Below are 22,917 nucleotides of genomic sequence, written 5' to 3' on the forward strand. Positions count from 1 at the left end.
CTTTAAAAAAAAATTTAAAACAGAATTTATGTAACATCATTAGTATTTTTTCCTGAATAAGATTAATTTTAGAAATTTGTTGACGTGTTTTAAATAGGTTAAAATCCAAGCTGCACTTTGTATATAACAAATTGGACCAAGTTATATTTCTAACAAAAAGGAATTATTATTTCTTCTAGATTTTCCAGAACTAAAATTTTAAATCTTTTTCTGTACAAATAAGGCATGTCGGGGTGCCGATGTGCTCAACAAAGAAATATTGCATCTCCCACTTTTCCTGGAATTGTCTTTGCACATCACTAACCTTTCTCTTCACTGCAGGCTTTGAAAAAGACATGTTTGGGGTTGTGGAATATATTTTTATTCAGCCGACGCACGGAGAATAATGTTATTTCCGCAATGTGTGTAGTTCCGCTTTTCCTCCCTACAGCAACACGGCAGTTGGCGGGTAATAGCTGGGAAAGTACCTGGATAGTGAGCGCAAAAAAGTGACGGCTCCCGGGGTTTTATCCGGCGCCATATAGAAATATATGTAGTGTTCATCGTTTGAGGCAATGCAAATTAAACAGTAAAACAAACAAATAACAGTTTGAATTGGTCCAAGGTTATCGGGGACTGTTGTTACTGACGGACAGGTGTCGCGGTGTGACTGGAGCCGGGAACGTAAGAAAACCCTCGTCTCCATGGCAACGTCTCCGTCGCTTTCACTCATTTGCTGCTTTTCCACTAACGCAGGGGTAGGCAACCCAGAATGTTGACAGAGCCATTTTGGACCCAAGCGCCATACAGTACATACAAAACTTGCGGGCCGCACTAACATTTTAAACTTTCATATTAAAGTGGGGGCCGCAAAATAACGTCTCGCAGGCCGCAATTGGCCCGCGGGCCGCCTGTTTGAGACCCCTGGTTTAGCATACATCAGGGGTCGGGAACCTTTTTAGCTGAGAAAGCCAAAAAGCCAAACATTATCACAATTTTTCAAAAGGGTTAAAAACAATAAAAATCAGTTCCCAGTGGCTTGTTGTATTTTTTTAAGTTTTCGTAGTTGTGACTTCAGCCTTTATTTAAAGGGGAACAGTATCATAATTTCAAAAGGGATAAAAACAATAAAAATCAGTTCCCAGTGGCTTGTTGTATTTTTTTTTTTTTTTTTTCAAAATTTTACCGGTCTCGGAATATCCCTAAATAAAGCTTTAAAGTGCCTTATTTTCGCTCTCTGCGAAGACACTTGCCATTTTCCTGTGACGTCACACAGTGCTGCCAATGTAAACAAACAATGGGAATACCACAGCAAGATATAGTGACATTAGCTCGGATTCAAACTCGGATTTCAGCGACTTAAGCGATTCAACAGATTACGCATTTATTGAAACATATGGTTGGAGTATGGTATATATTGACGCTTACATAGGTCTGGTGATAATGTTCCCCTTTAAAATGTATTTCGGTAAGAGCCATATAATATTTTTTTTAACACTGAACACAACTAAACGCGTGCATTTTTAAGTAAGACCAACATTTCTAGAGTAGAATAGGTCTCTAATTATTTGTAATAACATTGTTATTCTGAAGATAACTGTGGAGAGGGGGCGTGGTCTGCTGGCCTGCAGAAAATTTGGGTGTACCAGGCCCAGCCTCAAAATCAGCAACAGGTGCGTAGAAGGCCCACCTGGGCCTTGTTATCTAATCACCTGTCGCTCTGTTATAAGCAGCAGCCAGGAGGAGAGACGGGGTTGGGACTGGAGCCACAGCGCGAGCGAGAACGAAAGAGAAAAATACAATTGCTGGAAAGCAACTGAGAGACTTATTGAAAAATAAAACAATATTGTAACCCTGAAACAGGCTCTCATGTCGGTGCTTGGTGGTCTGAAGAACCCCCAGGAGGGCAAGCCCCACACTAACCAATAATAAATAAATAATTTCTTACCATTAACGCAACTTTTTGAACAGGTGTGGTAGAAAACGGATGGATTAAAAATGCATGAGAATGTTTTATATTTTGAACATTATTTTTAACACTGTAATGACAAGTGGAATTATTAAGTACTTATCGTGTTAAGCAATGTCAGCTCAGATTTATCCGAGAGCCAAATGCAGTCATCAAAACAGCCACATCGGGCTCGCGAGCCATAGGTTGCCTACCCCTGGCATACATGATAAGTAATAGCTGAAGAATATCAACATGGTCCACACACCCTACAATTTCCACAGTGTAACATGATTGCACCGCATGATGGACACACATTTGCCTGCTGGATGACTTTCAATGGTCTTAGTGACGGCGTGACCCCTTGTAAGGTGGTCCATGTAAGGTCCACTCCTTAAGACTCCATGGACATTCTGTGGCAGAAGACCAGCGGTGACGATTACATTGCTTAAAAAAGGCAACAAGTGACGCACCGACAAAAATAGACCAAGTCATATGACCTTTGACCTATAGCATCTGGAATCAGATATCATTCAAAATGTGTTTGAAGTAGTTCCTGACCGAGGCCAGATCCTCGGTAGTCCTGTTGCTTTGTGGGAACTAAAAATACAACACTGCTGTAAATTTACCAGTAGGGAGGCACGCCTTGAGTGATTTGGCATCCGCACAACAGGAAATAATGTGGTTCAAAAACATTTAGCCACCAATTAAGGCCAAGCACACTTTATAAGTCCTTTGATTTAGTCTGTTTTTTAAAATGTTCACACTTCTCAACAGAAGTCCCTCTAAGACAGGGGTGTCAAACTCAAATACGGAGTGGGCCAACATTTTAAACGGAACAAAGCCGCAGGCCAAGGTTGAACAAATGAACCTTTTAATAGGGACCCAAACAAGTTTTGCATTAAATATTGAACAAGCAAGGCTTATATAACTTTAGTGACATGCAAAATCCAGTTTCAAATAATAATAATAAAAAAAATCAATGGCATATCAAATAAAATTTTAATAAAAATGTCATGCCTTTTTTTCTATTTGCAATCTTCTGAGGTAAATATCAAATTTTTTCCACAGGCTTAAAATAAATTTGAAAATATAATAACAATAATGAATGAAACCAACATTCAAGCTTTGAAGTAGCAAGAGAAAATGCATGAATAAAATGTTAATTATTGGTCTGTTTGCTGGAAGATTCCCAGAAGAATTAATGCTGCAAGGGGTTCTGGGTATTTGTTATGTTGTGTTACGGTGCGGATGTTCACCCGAAATGTGTTTGTCATTCTTGTTTGATGTGGGTCCACAGTGTGGCGCATATTTGTAAAAGTGCTAAAGTTGTTTATACGGCCACCCTCAGTGTGACCTGTATGGCTGTTGACCAAGTATGTCTTGCATTCACCTGTGCGTGTGTGTAAAATCCACAAATATTATATGACACGCTGTTAGTATGGAGGAAAAGCGGACGTGACGACAGGTTGTAGAGAACGCTAAAGGCAGTGCCTTAAATGCACGCCCCCAATATAGTTGTCCAGGTGGAAGTCGGTAGAAATTCGGGAGAATGATTGCCCCGGGAGATTTTCGGGAGGGGCACTGAACTTCGGGAGTCTACCGGGAAAATTAGGAGGGTTGGCAAGTATGAAAATTAGCGGTGAATGCGGTGTTACAGCGGCACTGACGCTGTATAACACCGGCGGGTCAGCTCTAATGCTAAATTGATATTGCCTCAAGGGCCAAATTAAATTACACGGCGGGTCAGATTTGGCACCCATGCTTTAAGAGCTCGTGTTTATCACAACCTGCATGGATCCATCACTCGGTGTCTCCCTCGCATGCGGACTCACGAGGTGTGGTAATAACTTGGGGGATTTCCCACAGTAACGAAAGAAGCCCCCCTCCCTGCCCAGTGAACACACAGACTGTTATATTCGTGATACGCAAAACATCCTCCAATGAACAACATCTGCCAGCTTGCTAACGAGAGTCGCCTGATGGTTGAGACTCATGTGTGCCAGCCTTCAGCCATTCTCATTAGTCCTGCAAACAAAAGGTGCCCTGAATGCAGCGTGCATGCTCACACAAACAAAAGTGCAAAAGGACAAGCTCTGTTTCACGGTGGCACAAAAATCGCTGGAGGAAAAAAAAAACGTTGGCTCTGAGAAATTGGACCGCATGAATTGTTTTATTGAAGTATTTTAAACTGTACAACATTGGGAATACACAATAAATGTGAGCAAAACGGTTATACTTCATGTTAGCTTTAAAAACAAAACAAAAAATCATGCAGGTGTGTTCAGTCTTTTGCGGTAAGTTTTAAAAAGTCAGTCGAACAGCATTTTCCCCGATCAAAAGCAAAAACTTAAGACATAAAGTGACTTGTTTTGGTAATGTTAGAAAAGGGAGGGGGAATAATATCCTACAGTATAGAAGTTGCTCGTGAAATATCAAAGGCACAAAAGGTGAAAGAAGTAGATTTGTTTGATAAAGGGCTTATTTTCCTTTACATTATCCACATAGTTGGAAATAACATCTCACAACTTCAGAGGAGATATGGACTCATGCCATCATGAAAAGTTCATGGAGGAGCTCAACAAGAATGTCTTCATCATCATCTCTTCTTGGATGGTTCATTTCCAGGCAGTAGAAAAGCTGAACAGAAAGAAAACAGACAAATTACTATCAATTTCAATATCACATGTTAAGAGGAGCTACATGACACTGTTGCCGCGGCGACTAAGTTAATTTGGGAACACTCGTGGGGCTCATTTAAGGAAGTGTCACAGCAGATTCCTGGGCTGTGAGCTCATAGTTCAGACTTAAATGCTCACGTCATAGACGTGTGAGATTTCTCAGAGAAGTCAGAGTAAATAATACAGAGCAACTGCAGTATTTGCACATTTGAGTCTATTTAGCTTGGTTTCTCCATTGTTATTATTACGGTATGTTTACTATTAAGGGGTTGAATATTAAAGTGCAGATATGGTTGCGGATTAGATAAAAATACAATCAGGCTAAAGTGGAGTAATACTCCACACAATACAAATACAAAAGTTGCATCCTCTGAAGTCTGCGATGAGGTGGCAACTTGTCCAGGGTGTACACCGCCTTCCGCCCGATTGTAGCTGAGATAGGCACCAGCGCCCCCGCCACCCCAAAGGGAATAAGCGGGAAAAAATGGATAGATGGATGGCATCCTATGAAGTGATGTGTTTAAAAATACTTTGCTTGCCAGGAGAGGAGTGGCTGGCTCGTTATACTTGAGGCTCATATTGCAACTTAATAACGGCTTTGTGTGTTTTGCTTCATGCGCTGGGTAGACTGTGACACTGAGAGACCACATTTTAAATAACTACTTTTGTCTTTTAAGTCACCTCATCCTAAAGCCTGTGGGCGTTATCGTTACCCTAAATCAGTGGTTCTCAAATGGTGGTACGCGTACCCCTGGGGGTACTTGAAGGTATGCCAAGGGGTACGTGAGATTATTTAAAAATATTCTAAAAGTAGCAACACTTCAAAAATCCTTTAGAAATATATTTATTGAATAATACTTCAACAAAATATGAATTTTAGTTCATAAACTGTGAAAAGAAATGCAACACTGCAATATTCATTTTTGTGTACAGATTTTTTGAAGAAATGTTTAGAATTAAGTTCATGAATCCAGATGGATCTCTATTACAATCCCCAAAGAGGGCACTTTAAGTTGATGATTACTTCTATGTGTAGAAATCTGTATTTATAATTGAATCACTTATTTTTCAACAAGTTTTTAGTTATTTTTATATCTTTTTTTCCAAATAGTTCAAGAAAGACCACTACATATGAGCAATATTTTGCACTGTTAAACAATTAAATAAATCAGAAACTGATGCTGTATTTTACTTCTTTATCTCTTTTTTTCAACCAAAAATGCTTTTCTCTGATTAGGGGGTACTTGAATCAAAAAATGTTCACAGAGGGTACATCACTGAAAAAAGGTTGAGAACCACTGCCCTAAATAATACCTTAACTGGTACTCAAACTTAATTGGTTCCGTAACGGAACTCTCAACTCAAAACACCTGTATCTCAAATCAATATCTCCTATTGAAACTGATAGAAATCAATTAAACAAATGTCACAATGGTAACATGTAATATGCGTCTTTAAAATAAAAAAAAACCTTTAGACAATAAATGTATGAAAAACAATACAATAGAATTACAGTAGATTCAAGAAGTAACGTGATCAACATTTTCCTTAGACTTCTACAGTATTTCCTGCCAACTGCTACTTTAATTACTCATTCTGCTTCAGTATAGGTGCAGTGCTGTGCTTATTGTTTGGCTACATTGGGATGAAACACGTTAGTCATAAGGCTAGGCGATATGGCCTTTTTTTAATATCTCAATACTTTTAGGCCATATCGCAATACACGATATATAGCTCGATATTTTGCTTTAGCCTTGAATTAACACTTGATACATATAGAATTCCATGCATCCCTGCTCTTCCGAGCTACATTAGCACCAAACATTAGCACCAAACCCCGCACCCTCCAACCCCGCCCACCTCAACCAACGCACGGAGGGGGCAGGGGATTTGGTGCTAGTGGGGTGTATAATCTGGCCCGGAAGAGTGGGATGCATGGGATTTGTGGTATTTGTTCCTTTGTGTTTATGTCGTGTTACAGGGCCGATGTTCTCCCAAAATGTGTTTGTCATTTTTGTTTGGTGTGGGTTCACAGTGTGGCGCATCTTGTTTGGTGTGGGTTCACAGTGTGGCGCATATTAGTAAGAGTGTTAAAGTTGTTTATATCACAACCCTCAGTGTAACTTGTATTGCTGTTAAACAAGTATGCCTTGCAATCGTTTGCTTGTGTCAGCAGAAGCCTCGTACAACATGTGGCTGGGCTGGCAAGCTAATTGGACGTGTTGTAGAGGGCATAGGCATAGGCAGCACCTTCATAGGTTGCCCTTATAATTGTTAATCGGGGGATATTCTGCAAACATTCGCGAGAATAGTTGATCTGACTTTCGGTAGTCTCCCGGAATAATAGGGATGTTTGGCAAGTGTGACGCTGTCAAGTGGCATTCATATAAAACTCGCGCTATCATTAAAATGTTTTATTAAGGCGTGGGCCGGGTTTGTCTGAGACCCCTGGTTAATACATAGCACAAAGTAAAAAAAAACTGTATGCAGTGTTATTTCATTTTAAATTTCAAAAGAGTTTTGTGGCTCCCATTGTTTTCTTTATTTTGTGAAACGGGTCAAAATGGCTCTTTGAGTGGTAAAGGTTGCCGACCCCTGGTCTAGTCTCTTACGTGAATGAGCTAAATAATATCATTTGATATTTTAATGTAATGTGTTATTAATTTCACACATAAGTCGCTCCTGAGTATACTATAAGTCGCAGCCCTGGCCAAACTATGAAAAAAACTGTGACTTATAGTCCGAAAAATACGGTAGTCATTTTCTATATCGTGCAGAGACAAACCTGCGATATATCGCGTATATCATTATATAGCCCAGCCCTAGTTATTCATGTTTTTTACTTTTTTTTTTTTAAATTCAATGAATATCATCTACTTCTTCTCAGCACTGTCCTTCACACTCACTTGTGTTCCTTTACCATGCATGGAAAAACAAAGTTACGTCGATCTCTAGCTATAAACCAATGCTCGCAAATGGTCGGACTTTACAAAGTTCACTTTTATACACCAATTAATGGCGCGGATGTTTGCAACTCAAATTGTTGCATGTAACTTAAAGCATAAAAATTGGCCGAGGGACAGCTATTATCTCAAAACAATATTAAAGTGGCAGTTGCAACATTTACACAGATGCCTAGAAGGCACTAACTTTCCAATGTAATTTAAGTAGGGGTGTAACGGTACACAAAAATGTCGGTTCAGTATGACCTCGGTTTAGAGGTCAGGGTTTGGTTCATTTTCGGTACAGTGAGAAAACAACAAAATAAACATTTTTTGGTTATTTATTTACCAAATTTGTAAACAATGGCTTTATCCTTTCAACATTGGGAACACTATAATAATTCTGCCCACGTTAATCCACATTAAACTGCCTCAAGTTGTTGCTTTGATTAAATAAAATGACAAAACCTTTCTTCTACATATAAAAAGTGCAACATTAAACAGTTTCCATTGAAACTGTTTAATGTCAACTCATCATGCTTAATTTATTACAGCATTTGGGAAGCCCGTAGTTGACTTTTATTATGTAAATGTTGTATTTTTATCAACATGTGATAGCAGGGACCCTGCTATTCAAAACAAGGCTGCTCCATTACTAATGATTCATGAAACTATAGCTGAAAAATAGCACAATTGCAATAGGAGAGACTATTCATCCCTAAACACAATAGAATTCAATGAAATAACAGAGAGACAGGGCTTTGCTGCCCCTGACACACACACACACACACACACACACACACACACACACACAAACAGCAAAATGAGCTAACGTTACGCTAAAAGCTAATTAGCCTTCATCTCAAGCCTATACTGTGACCGAGCTGAGCTGCAGTTTAAGTGTCTAGAAGGTCAACGGGCTCATAGTGATGTTTGTAATAGTTGTGACTGGGAAGTGTTTAGTATAATTTGGGTAGAGTCCGCTCCTCCCCTGCTAAACGAATATCTCTGCTCGATGCTGAAGGATTGGCTACATCACTCTGAAGTCTGAATACGCACTGCTGATTGGCTGTTACATCGCTCTGAATACGCACTGCTGATTGGCTTTGTATGTAACCAATCAGATGGTTGTGTGGGCGGGACAATGAGGCAGAGACAGAGGCAGAAAGCAGAGCAGCTTTTGAAGACTTCTGCTTTCGAACTCGTTCGATACGGCCGCGTGCCGAACCGAAACCCCCGTACCGAAACGGTTCGATACAAATACACGTACCGTTACACCCCTAATCTTAAGCATTATATCCTGGCCTCTTATGGATTCTACACTTAACGACATAACCATGTGCGTACTTAACACGTGCATGCACATGGTAGTAGCTTTGGTGTTAAACGATCGCATTCACATGGTGAAATAAATAAGTGCAATATTCTTGTGTTCAGACGTTAAGACACGTCACACCAGGAAGCTACGAAGGCTGACGTGTCCGCCGATACTGTCAGCAGATAAGAAACATCTCTTAAACCAAAAATTCTTTGAACACAAGAATAATGCACCTAGCTTTTGGTATTGTTCGCTACTAATGAGAGGGTGTTGGACAGCCAACGTTAATGGTCATTGAATGTATATTCTATCATAACAACAACATGACTGCAAATGGTATGTTCCTTCTCTTGGACTGTTTTTTTATGTGTACACGCGCTCCCTGTGCTTACGTGTGAAAGAGACAGGGTGAGCCGTAGACACCAATCTTTTTTGTCGGGCCGGCAAAAAAATGTATTACCGCTACATAAATTTAGTAATTGTGAAAAATAACCAGTTTTAAAACAAATATGTTCTGTTAGAACCGCACTAATGGTAACAAAAGCTAGCCAGTGGTGTTTTTGTTGTATTCTTTGCTTTGAAGAATGTAACTGTGAGGAAGTTGCAAACACTTTATTTAAAGGGGAACTGCGATTTTTGGGGGGATTTTCCCCTATCGTTCACAATGATTATGAAAGACATGACAATAATAATAATAATGCATTCTAACTCGTAAAAAAAATAAAATAAAAGTCAGCGTACAATGGAGCCAATGGGAGGTTGTCTATTCTGCCATTAAAACTCAATAAATAACCCAAAAGTGCCAACAATACGCCATTTACATTCCGTGACTTCAATCTTAACCAATTATTGGTGATACTGTTATTATAAGTGCTGATTCATTGATTGATTGATTGATTGAAACTTTTATTAGTAGATTGCACAGTACACTACATATTCCGTACAATTGACCACTAAATGGTAACACCCGAATAAGTTTTTCAACTTGTTTAAGTCAGGGTCCACGTTAATCAATTCATGGTAAAACGCAGACAAACTATTTATAGCGGCACCGTGATCACTAGCTTGTGTGCCGATGTTGACATTATCGACAGGTGAGCTGCTTCCTTGCAAAAAGTTAATTCTATATGATAAATAATGTGGCTCACCTTGATAGTAGAATGATGAGGAGGTAATCCGACAAGTTGGTTCACTTTTACAGACAATGTATTACCGCAAATGACGAGAGAGACACAATAAGACGCTTGGTTCCACGCCTTTTTCCTCGCAAATTATGATCATTCATCATCTAAACAGCAATATATAAACATCCCATCAGTCGGCATGCTAGTGACAGCAGACATTGTAAACTAAGTGATGTTTTATTAGGTTTGTTGACTCTCATGAAGTCTGCAGTGAATCGAAATCAGTGATGTGGTCGAAGGAAAAAGTGAACGATTTACAAATAATGCGTAAGTATTATAAATGTAACTATTACTGCATTACATACATACTAACAGCATGTATATAAAACATTGATGGGCGCATAGGCGCCGATCTACAATTCTGCCAGTGGGTGCTCAGTCTGTGTGTATTAAAAAAAAAATAGACGTTCAGCGAAGTTAATATCCTATATGATTTGTGGCTTTATTATTTTTTTAAAACGGACGATACTCGCCAGAAAATTAACCACACTAAGATCGATTTTTCCCCCAAAAAATTTAAACATTGAAAGTTGCCATCAATCCCACGTGGGTGCTCAGCATTGTCCGCGGCATCTGCTCCTACGGATGGAAGTATTGGGATCACTTTTAAGCGCCTATTAGGCTTAATTGTAAGCTGACTTTTAATCGCATTTATTAACTTGTTAGAATACAGAAAACAAGAAAGACATACATGTCCTCGTCTTACATAAGGATTGTGAATGGTAGGCAAATCTCCAAAAAAGTGAAGTTCCCCTCTAAGTTCAGGTGCCAAATATCAATCAACGTTTATTTATATAGCCCTTAATCACAAGTGTCTCAAAGGGCTGCACAAGCGTGATGATTGTTGTGGCGTAAGATGCATGTATTTATTTGTTTTAACTATTATTACTGATTATGCGCTGATTTGTATAAAGTAGGCGCTGGGCAGCTATTTTGACTCGAGGGCCACATTTAGAGAAACATGTATCTGGGGGCCGGTATGTCTATTTTTAGGAACACTAATACAAAACCTCACCATAATGTCTGATTCAATGCGAAAATTGTTATGACAGACCGCCTTAAAAAAACTTAATAAAATTTGACATTTTTCTATGAATGATAAAACACTGAATATTGACAAAATATGAACATCACACCCCCTTTCTATCGACATATTTTACAATCAAGTGAAACGCAACAAAAATGCAACAAACAGTGAACTATGACTGCGAAGGGTACAAAATAAACCCAACTACAATCTGATATATCTGATACATCACTAAGCTTTAGAACTTTGTTGTGAAAAGCTCCTTCCGTGTCAGTGGAGACGCTTCCCACCCACACTGCTTGGTGGCTCGTCTGAGCTGCTGTGACAAAGATCAGTAGTTCTCAAATGGGGGTACGCGTACCCATGGGGGTACTTGAAGGTATGCCAAGGGGTATGTGAGATCTTTTTAAAAATATTCTAAAAATTGCAACAATTAAAAAAATCATTTTTAAATATATTTATTGAATAATACTTCAACAAAATATGAATGTAAGTTCATAAAATGTGAAAAAACAGCTAGATTTTTTTGTGGACATGTTCCATAAATATTGATGTTAAAGATTTTTTTTTTGTGAAGAAATATTTAGAAGTCTGCGATGAGGTGGCGACTTGTCCAGGGTGTACGCTGCCTTCTGCCCGATTGTAGCTGAGATAGGCACCAGCGCCCCCCGCGACCCAAAGGGAATAAGCGGTAGAAAATGGATGGATGTTTAGAATTAAGTTCATGAATCCAGATGGATCTCTATTACAATCCCCAGAGAGGGCACTTTAAGTTGATGATTACTTCTATGTGTAGAAATCTTTATTTATAATTAAATCACTTGTTTATAGTTTTTAGTTATTTTTATATCTTTTTTTCCAAATAGTTCAAGAAAGACCACTACAAGTGAGCAATATTTTGCAGTTATACAATTTAATAAATCAGAAACTGATGACATAGTGCTGTATTTTACTTCTTTAACTCCTTTTTTCAACCAAAATGCTTTGCTCTGATTAGGGGGTACTTGAATTAAAAAATGTTCACAGGGGGTACATCACTGAAAAAAGGTTGAGAACCACTGGCCTAGGGGTTAGAGTGTCTGCCCTGAGATCGGTAGGTTGTGAGTTCAAAACCCCACCCGAGTCATACCAAAAACTATAAAAATAGGAGTGTGTCCACGGGTGTCTTGACGCGCAGTGTCTCAGCGAAGTCGACGGCAGCTTTATGGACGGGGCAAGCTCAGCTTTTCTCAGGTAAGAAGCAACTTTTTACCACAATTTTCTCAACAAAACCTGCTGGTTGACATTTGGTTAGGATCCATGTCCGCTCTGATCCATAGTAAAGTTTCACCTCCAGGAATTTTAAACAAGGAATCACCGTGTGTTTGTGTGGCTAAAGGCTAAAGCTTCCCAACTCCATCTTTCTACATTGACTTCTCCAGTATTAATTGAACAAATTGCAAAGGATTCAGCAACACAGATCTCCAAAATACTGTGTAATTATGCCGTTAAAGCAAACGACTTTTAGCTGTGTGTGTGCGCAGCGCTCATATTCCTAACAGCCCGTGACGTCAACCGTACACGTCATCATTACGCAATGTTTTCAAGAAAAAACTTCCGGGAAATTTAAAACTGCAATTTAGTAAACTAAAAAGGCCGTATTGGCATGTGTTGCAATGTTAATATTTCATCATTGATATATAAACTATCAGACTGCGTGGTGGGTAGAGCGGCTGTGCCAGAAACCTGAGGGTTTCAGGTTCGCATCCCACCTATTGACATCCAAATCGCTGCCGCTGTGTCCTTGGGCAGGACACTTCACCCTTGCCCCCGGTGCCGCTCACACCGGTGAATGAATGATGAATGAATTGGTGGTGGTCGGAGGGGCCGTAGGCGCAAACTGGCAGTCACGCTTCCGTCAGTCTACCCCAGGGCAGCTGTGGCTACAGATGTAGCTTACCACCACCAGGTGTGAATGAATGATGGGTTCTCACTTCTCTCTGAGCCCTTTGAGTATCTAACAATAGAAAAGCGCGATATAAATCTAATCCATTATTATTATTATTATCATTATTATTATTATTATTATAGTAGTGGGTTTCAGTAGGCCTTCAAGGCCTGGGGGCCACATGCCCTGGGAGATCTTAAAGATCTCAAAAAATATATATATTTGGGAATGTCTGGGGCCTAAATTGAAAAACGTAACGGGCCTTAATTTGCCCAGATCTGGTATAGACAAAATAGTTTACCCCTCAGCTCAGAATACTTAAAGGCCTACTGAAATGAGATTTTCTTATTTAAACAAGGATAGCAGGTCCATTCTATGTGTCATACTTGATCATTTCGCGATATTGCCATATTTTTGCTGAAAGGATTTAGTAGAGAACATCCACGATAAAGTTCGCAACTTTCGGTGCTAACAGAAATGCCCAGCCTCTACCGGGAGTCGCAAACGATGACGTCACATGTTAGACAGTTCCTCATATATTCACATGGTTTTTAGTGGGAGCCTCCAACAAAAAGAGCTATTCGGACCGAGAAAACAACAATTTCCTCATTAATTTGAGCGAGGATGAAAGATTTGTGTTTGAGGATATTGATAGCGACGGACTAAGGGAAAAAAAAAAAAAGATTAAAAAAAAAGTTAAAAAAAAAAAAAACACGATTGCATTGGGACGGATTCTGATGTTTTTAGACACATTTATTAGGTTAATTCTGGGAAATCCCTTATCTTTCTATTGTGTTGCTAGTGTTTTAGTGAGTTAAATAGTACCTGATAGTCGGAAGGGTGTCTCCACGGGTGTGTTGACGCGCAGTGTCTCAGCGAATTCGACGGCAGCTATGGACGGCACAAGGTCAGCTTTTCTCCGGTAAGAACTGACTTTTTAACCACAATTTTCTCACCGAAACCTGCTGGTTGAATTTTGGTAGGGATCCATGTTCTCTTGACCGCGCTCTGATCCATAGAAAGTTTCACCTCCAGGAATTTTAAACAAGGAATCACCGTGTGTTTGTGTGGCGAAAGGCTAGAGCTTCACAACTCCATCTTTCTACTGTGACTTCTCCAATATAATTGAAAAAAAATGCAAAAGATTCAGCAACACAGATGTCAAAAATACTGTATAATTATGCCATTAAAGCAGATGACTTTTAGCTGTGTGTGTGCGCGCAGCGCTCATACTTCCCAAAAACCCGTGACGTCTTGCGGAAATTTAAAATTGTAATTTAGTAAACTAAAAATGCCATATTGGCATGTGTTGCAATGTTAATATTTCATCGTTGATATATAAACTATCAGACTGCGTGGTGGGTAGTAGTGGGTTTCAGTAGGCCTTTAATCGAAGTTACCAAAATACTAGCCGATTGAGTACAATACTGATACCACAATTACACACCTCCTGGTCTTCAGGTTCTCACCCCGTCATAGCTTCTCCTCATCCCCGGTGCTCCCCAGGTGCGCCGTAGAGAGCAGCCTCTTCCTCCCGGTCTGGACCGCCTGCAGGTTCTTAAAACGGACCAGGGCCAGGGCGATCTCTGCGTTCCACGCCGTACCGTCCTGCGGACAGCGGAAGTCGATCTCCTCCCCGGTGGCCATGACCACAGTGAAGTACACCAAGCCCCGCTTGTACTCCACGCAATCCACCGTCACCATGCCGTCGAACGGCAGCTCTTTGGCTCTGGAGCCCCAAGCCGCGCACGGAGCGTCGGGGGGGCCTCCTTTGCATCTCTGCAGCCGCAGACCTTCCTCCGTCAACACGCAGCGTTTCTTCTTCCACAGCTGGAGGAGGCCGCCGCTGCGCTTCTCCAGCAGCCCGTCCCTCGACACTTTGGCCGGGAGAGACATATTGGGGACGCGCCACCGCGGGGGACAGCTCGGAGAGACCAAGTCACATCCGCGTCATGTGTCCATTCATCACGTCCACATCGCGTGTGCTGCCTGGATGTGTTGGAACATGTCTGTGGACCGCCACGCTTAGCTCCGCCCCCTTCAGTGTGTGTGTGTGTGTGTGCGTGTGTGTGTGTGCGTGTGTGTGTGTGTGTGTGTGTGTGTGTGTGTGTGTGTGTGTGTGTGTGTGTGTGTGTGTGTGTGCGCGCGCCTCCGCCCACCAGGTTCATTGCACTTGTTCCAAACCAAAAGTACCGCACGGACACGCCCTCATTCGTGAAATCCCACAGAGTTGTACTTTCAAAGTGTCCAGTGATGTCACTCGGTGCGTGGGTGTCAGACCGGAACTAACCTAAGGCACAAGCAATGTAGCAACAAATCAAGTCAAGCACGTTTAGGGGAAATTTATTTATAATCCAAATAGTTTCCGTATATGTCCATTATTGTACTATCCATCCATTTCCCTACTGCTTATTCCCTTTCGGGGTCGCGGGGGGCGCTGGCGCCTATCTCAGCTACAATCGGGCGGAAGGCGGGGTACACCCTGGACAAGTCGCCACCTCATCACAGGGCCAACACAGATAGACAGACAACATTCACACTCACATTCACACACTAGGGCCAATTTAGTGTTGCCAATCAACCTATCCCCAGGTGCATGTCTTTGGAAGTGGGAGGAAGCCGGAGTAACCGGAGGGAACGCACGCATTCACGGGGAGAACATGCAAACTCCACACAGAAAGATCCCGAGCCTGGATTTGAACCCAGGACTGCAGGACCTTCGTATTGTGAGGCAGACGCACTAACCCCTGTCCCACCGTGAAGCCCTCATTATTGTACTATCCATCCATCCATCCATCCATCCATTTTCTACCGCTTATTCCCTTTTTGGGGTTGCGGGGGGCGCTGGCACCTATCTCAGCTACAATCGGGCGGAAGGCGGGGTACACCCTGGACAAGTAATACCGTATTTCCTTGAATTGTAGCTGAGATAGGCGCCAGCGCCCCCCGCGACCCCAAAAGGGAATAAGCGGATGGATGGATGGATGGATGGATGGATGCCGCCAGGGCGCTAATTAATTTAAAACCTCTTCTCACTCCTGCGCTTACCAGTCAGTGACTTCACTATAAAAGTGGGTGACATTGTTATCACCAGGAAAGATGAGACCACCTATCTAGGTTCAATTCTAGAGGCTAATCTTTCCTGTGATAAAATGGCAACCAAGGTGATTAAAAAGTTCAATCAAAGAACGAGATTCCTCGACAGAATATCCTCTCTGGTCAACAAAAGCACCTTGAAGATTCTAGCGGGAACTGTCATTCAACCAGGGGCGTCGCCAGACAGATTTCACTGGGGCATGTGCCCCAGTGTTGATCTGCAGTGCCCCAGTAAAAATTTCACCAATAAAAAAAAAGAACGCTTCAGAGTTTTAAGTCTACATAACATAGACAACAGCGCACATACTATTTAGTATGGTAATTGATTGCTACTGTATTCACTCCACATAACAATGAGCACATGGCTACTTAATATGGTAATTTATTCACGTGTGGATCGAGACTTGGTTGAGAGAGAGAGAGAGAGAGAGAGAGAGAAGGGGGGGGGGGGTGAATCACTGCTGAGGTAGGTAACGTTAGCCAAAAACAATTTGTTAATTATATTATTTTGATTTTGATTTGACTCAAACTGTAACTCATAGATCAGGGGTCAGGAACCTTTTTGGCTGAGAGAGAGAGAGAGAGAGAGAGAGAGAGAGAGAGAGAGACAGAGAGAGAGAGAGAGAGAGAGAGACAGAGAGAAGGGGGGGTGCGAATCACTGCTGAGGTAGGTAACGTTAGCCAACAACTATTTGTTAATTATATTATTTTGATTTTGATTTGACTCAAACTGTAACTCCTAGCTCAGAGGTCGGGAACCTTTTTGGCTGAGAGAGCCATGAAAGCCAAATATTTCAAAATGTATTTCCATGAGAGACATATAATATTTTTTAACACTGAATACAACGAAATGCGTGCATTTTTAAGTAAGACCAACATTATAGAGTATAATAAGTATCTTATTCTTTTTAATAACATTGTTATTCTAAAAGTTAACCAATAATAAACATAATACTTCTTTCCATTAATGCGACATCTTGAACAGGTGCGATAGAAAATGGAGGGTTGGATTAAAATGCATGAGAATGTTTTATAATTTGAACGTTATTTTTAACACTGTGATTACCAGCAGAAATATTAATTACTTATCATGTTAAGCAATGTCAGCTAAGATTTATCTGAGAGCCAGATGCAGTCATCAAAAGAGCCACATCTGGCTCTAGAGCCATAGGTTCCCTACCCCTGTCCTAGATGGATATCAGAAAGTTATTCGCCCGCAGCAGAGAAGAAGCAGCAATGAATGAGAGATGTAAGTGAAGTCCTAGCTAGCTAGGCAACATCATTGTCTTAAGTTGATGCTAAGTTAGCTAACGTTATTCCTTGTATCAGACAAACATATTTATTTGCTGTACGAGCTGTCGGGGGAATTTCCAATAAATATGAAATATAATGTTGGTTATTGTCTGCTGGTTCTGCATCAATGATGATTTGGAGTAAGCACGTGTGAGTTGAGTGCTTCTCAAATGGTTTATCTTCAGGAAGAAAATTTTTTTTCCATATCATCAAGTCATGAGCCAAATTTTTAAATCATTCAAGTTTATTTCACAGAAAAATAGCACAGTAGACTTGTCTTGTTAATTGGTGTGACTTTGACTAAAATAATCTTGTTTTGTCACCAGAAAAATGGCTACAGCTAAAGCATCTGGTTTTGTTTCCAGAAAAAATAGTAATATTTCTGTATTTGTTTTCAGAAAGATGGCTAAAAATATCGTGTTTTGTTGCCCCATTTCAATTTTTTAAAAATATATTTCCATGTCTGTCCTGAGTCCTCCTCCAACTTGTTAGTCGGTTTGCCTTTTGCTAAAATACTCACTAATAGTCACTAGAAAAATGGCTAAAAATATTTTGTTTTGTTGCCACAATTTGATTTTTTTCTCCCGAAACTTTTTTTTTTCATGCACACATGTGACTGCGACTCACTGAAAATGACACACAATCCACTTTTATGTCACGACCCAGCAGTTGGGAACCACTGGTCAACTGTATAACAGTTACTGTAATATTTCCATGTCTGTCCAGAGTGATTGACCACTTTGCAAAAATGAAAACGAGACGTTACAGTTTACTTCTCAGAAAATGATTCCCTGAACAGACACACAACAGTTGTTCATTTATTCTACTACTGTGGCTTTATTGTTTTGTGTATATTTTATAGTTTTGTGTATCTGAAATAGGATTAGCCACATTGCCATAAATGGAAATTAAATAATATAAAAAAACCCAGAGATGTAGGGGCGCTTTATTTTTTGTTTTACTTTTGTAGATGTTAAATTTGCAGAAGATTACTGCAATATATATTTAAAAAAGATTCATTGCTCTTCCTTTTTGCTTTTACCAGTAGCAGTTTAGAAGTCTGGAGTAAAAAAGTGCACAAGTAGGTCAAATGCATTAGTTAATTTCAGGTGGTTCATCAAAGGTCCATACAACATAATCTGATATGATTTCATAGTTTAAAGCACTATTTATGTATTTTTCATGATAAATAAGTGCTAAAAATGTTTTTGCTTGCGTGCTTTGCACGCTCACATTAATTATTTGTGCCCCAGGTGTGCCCCAGTACAGTGTTAGGTCTAGTGACGCCCCTGGCTCAAATAGCAGCACCTACCAGTGAGCTGCCTCTATTTTTTACATTTTATTTATTTACTAGCAAGCTGGTCTCACTTTGCTCGACATTTTTAATTCTAAGAGAGACAAAACTCAAATAGAATTTGAAAATCCAAGAAAATATTTTAAAGAGTTGGTTTTCACTTGTTTGAATAAATTAATTTATTTTTTACTTTGCTTCTTCTAACTTTCAGAAAGACAATTTTAGAGAAAAAATACAACCTTAAAAATGATTTTAGGATTTTTAAACACGTATGCCTTTTTACCTTTTAAATTCCTTCTTCTTCTTTCCTGACAATTTAAATCAATGTTCAAGTATTTTTTTTTTTTATTGTAAAGAATAATAAAAACATTTTAATTCCTCATTTTAGATTCTGTTTTTTCGACGAAAAATATTTGTGAAATATTTCTTTAAACTTATTATGATTAAAATTAAAAAAAAAATATTCTGGCAAATCTAGAACATCTGTAGAATCAAATTTAAATCTTATTTCAAAGTCTTTTGAATTTCTTTTCAAATTTTTGTTCTGGAAAATCTAGAAGAAATAATGATTTGTCTTTGTTAGACTTATAGCCCGCCCAATTTGCTATATATTCTAACAAAGTGCAGATTGGATTTTAACCTATTTAAACACATGTCATCAAAATTCTAAAATTAATCTTAATCAGGAAAATGTACTAATGATGTTCCATAAATTATTTTTTTTATTTTTTTCAAAAAGATTCGAATTAGCTAGTTTTTCTCTTAATTTTTTGGGGGTTAATTTTGAATTTTAAAGAGTCGAAATTGAAGATAAACTATGTATCAAAATTTTATTTTCATTTTTTTGGGGTTTTCTCCTCTTTTAAATCGTTCAATTAAGTGTTTTTTTTCATCATTTATTCTCTACAAAAAACCTTTCGTAAAAGAAAAAAAAAATGTACGACAGAATGACAGACAGAAATACCCATTTTTTTATATATATATAGATTTATTTATTAAAGGTAAATTGAGCACATTGGCTATTTCTGACAATTTATTTAAGTGTGTATCAAACTGGTAGCCCTTTGCATTAATCAGTACCGATGAAGTATCTCTTGGTTTCAAAAAGGTTGGTCACCACTGCTCTACAGAATCTCCTCACTGGTCAACAAAAGCACCTTGAAGATTCTAGCGGGAACTGTCATTCAACCCTTTTTCGATTACGTTTGCACCTCCTGGTACCCCAACACCCCCAAAACCCTCTAATCTAGACTCCAAACATCCCAGAATAAACTAGTCTGGTTACTTTTAGACCTCCACCCCAGATCACACCTCACTCCAACCCACTTCTCCAAAGTGGACTGGCTCAGGGTGGAGGACAGAGTAAAACAACTTGCACTGAGCCTAGCCTATAAAATCCGCTACACCTCCCTGATACCGAAGTACATGTCAAACTACTTCCTTAACCGCCATAACCACAACACCAGGGGGAACTCCACAAACCACGTTAAACCCAGATTCCGATCTAACAAAGGTCTTAACTCATTCTCTTTCTATGCCACATCAATGTGGAATGCACTCCCAACAGGTGTAAAAGTAAGTGCATCTCTAACCTCCTTCAAAACCGCTCTAAAATAACACCTCCAGGCAACTTCAACCCTTTACTAATACCCTCCTCCATTCACATCCCATCTCCCCGGATTATGAATAACTTAATGTGAATAATCAAATGTACTTCTAATGTATTTACTTGCTTTTATGCTATCTGAACTCACTATGTTCTCTGCTCGCTGTACATATCCTACTAAGTAAGACCTACACTGTTTCAAAGTCCAGGGAGCCAATAGGGCGGCGCTAAAGAGCCGCAGGTTGCTGACCCCCGAGCTAGGCAAACACACGTCTACAGTGCTAAATATATCATGTTGTGTACCCCAGGGATCAATACTGGGACCAAAATTATTTAATGATATTTGCAGATGACATAACAGTGTTTTGTTCAGGTGTGAACACACCGAAACTGCTAACAATGATAACAGAATTAATGAACAAATTAAAAATATGGTTTAATAAAAACACACCTGAATCTCAGTAAAACTAAAATAATTTTATTTGGTAACAGTGAAAGAAAAAGTCTCTGGGTCCCTCGGACGGGGTGTCCCGCCTTTCTGCCCGGATGGGGTGTAGTCTCTCGCTAGCTTGGGGGCTGGCTGTCCCCTGCTTCTCCCGTGCCTTGTCCTCTACCGGGAGCGTATGTCTACGGACTGCTGCTGGCTCTTCCGGGCGGCAGGGTAGAAATTCCTGTCGCTGGCCGGTCTGGCTGCGTGGGGCCAGTGGTCCCTTGTTCCCTGGGCACTGCTATTTTGGGTTGGGCTTTCTGGTTAGCTGGGGCCATACTCTGGCTCCTGCACATACTGGGAGATAAATATATTGTGCACACAAATACACATACAATATATACTCACATACACACAATTATTCATACATATATACGCTCCCACGTACATACACAAATACAGTACATACCTACATACGCAAAGTTTGTACATCCACACACACTAGTGGTTAGAGTGTCTGCCCTGAGATCGGTAGGTCGTGAGTTCAAATCCCGGCCGAGTCATACCAAAGACTATAAAAATGCAACCCATGACCTCCCTGCTTGGCACTCAGCATCAAGGGTTGGAATTGGGGGTTAAATCACCAAAAATAATTCCCGGGCGCGGCCACCGCTGCTGCCCACTGCTCCCCTCACTTCCCAGGGAGTGATCAAGGGTGATGGGTCAAATGCAGAGAATAATTTAACCACACCTAGTGTGTGTGTGACAATCATTGGTACTTCAAGTTTTTAACTGTGCAAACATACATATACACGTACTGTACATATTCAAGTAGATATAAATGCATACAGTCATGTATATAATCACGTTTCATCAAACATATATTGACTTTGTTGCCTTTGGGTAAACTGGGTAACACCCGGCACACTAACAAAGCTTAACCTATTGTTACTATTACAATCTACAAGGTTAATCCAGTTCACTCCTATTTCCTGGGACGGCGTGGCGCAGTGGCAGGGTGGCCGTGCGTAACACGAGGGTCTCTGGTTCAATCCCCACCTAGTGCCAACCTCGTCACGTCCGTTGTGTCCTGAGCAAGACACTTCACCCCTTGCTCCTGATGGGTGCTGCCCCCATCAGTGTGTGAATGTGTGTGTGAATGGGTAAATGTGGAAGTAGTGTCAAAGTGCTTTGAGTACCTTGAAGGTAGAAAAGCACTATACAAGTACAACCCATTTCTTTCCCTACATTTATCCGCTTTCTTTTGTAATTCAAGTTATCATTACATATATGTATTGTTGCATTTCAAACAATTTAATTGTTGACAATAGAGGTAAATTATTATTATTAACTATCGATAGTGCTATTTCTATTGGTATTTGTATTGCTCCATTTGTAGTACAATAATGTTCATTGTCATTTCTGTGTTAATATTTACTTTACTAACTGCTTCTCTGCTTTCTCTTTTACTGTCATATTTGTACATATCGTATGTGCTGACACTTTTATGTTGTTGTTGTTGTTGTTGATATTGTTGTGTTTGTTTGTGTTGTCTCTCTGTCTTACCCCCCTGTTGTCCCCCCAATTTCCCATTCTGTTTTCCTTTTTTTCTATTTCAATCCCCTCCTATTTGGCCCGTTTGCGCCAAATAATAATATAAAACCATTTAATAAAGTCAAATACAAATAAGGCAACAAGGGAAGTATCCCACACTTCTCTTTTGTAAAGTAAATCTGCACAGCCGATATGGGCATCTAAATCAACAATATGATTTGCCTGAGACAGGACAAAAAAAAACAAATTTGCTGTATGAAACAAACAAGGGTAGCATTAAATAAGCTCTACTTCTTCCTCTACCCTTTCGGACATGTTATAATGCAGTGGTTCTCAAATGGGGGTGCGCGTACCCCTGGGGGTACTTGAAGGTATGCTAAGAGGTAAGTGAGATGTTTTAAAAAATATTCTAAAAATAGCAACAATTTAAAAATCCTTTATAGATATATTTATTGAATATTACTTCAACGCAATATGAATGTAAGTTCGTAAAGTGTAAAAATAAATGCAACAATGCAATATTCAATGTTGACAGCTAGATTTTTTGTGGACATGCTCCATAAATATTGATGTTAAAGAATTATTTTTTTGTGAAGAAATGTTAAGAATTAGGTTCATGAATCCAGATGGATCTCTATTAC

The 22,917-nt window shown here is 39.8% G+C and overlaps 1 protein-coding gene across 2 annotated transcripts; it reads right to left on the bottom strand.

Annotated features, from left to right (window-relative positions):
* Positions 1–4,081: 4,081 nt before the first annotated feature.
* phlda3 (pleckstrin homology-like domain, family A, member 3) lies at positions 4,082–15,039 on the bottom strand. Of its 2 annotated transcripts, none has more exons than XM_061904526.1 (2): positions 14,476–15,039; positions 4,082–4,567 (listed from the first exon to the last, which is right to left on the bottom strand). In XM_061904526.1, exon 1 carries the CDS (start codon positions 14,900–14,902, stop codon positions 14,480–14,482), a length of 423 nt encoding a protein of 140 aa, XP_061760510.1. In that variant the 5' UTR covers positions 14,903–15,039; the 3' UTR covers positions 4,082–4,567; positions 14,476–14,479. The 2 variants fall into 2 exon arrangements, with proteins under 2 accessions (XP_061760510.1, XP_061760509.1); XM_061904525.1 differs by having other exon boundaries at positions 14,454–15,038.
* Between the last annotated feature and the right edge of the window lie 7,878 nt (positions 15,040–22,917).

This window comes from Nerophis ophidion, linkage group LG06 (genome assembly GCF_033978795.1).
Source record: "Nerophis ophidion isolate RoL-2023_Sa linkage group LG06, RoL_Noph_v1.0, whole genome shotgun sequence".
In the NCBI taxonomy this organism is placed as follows: domain Eukaryota; kingdom Metazoa; phylum Chordata; class Actinopteri; order Syngnathiformes; family Syngnathidae; genus Nerophis; species Nerophis ophidion.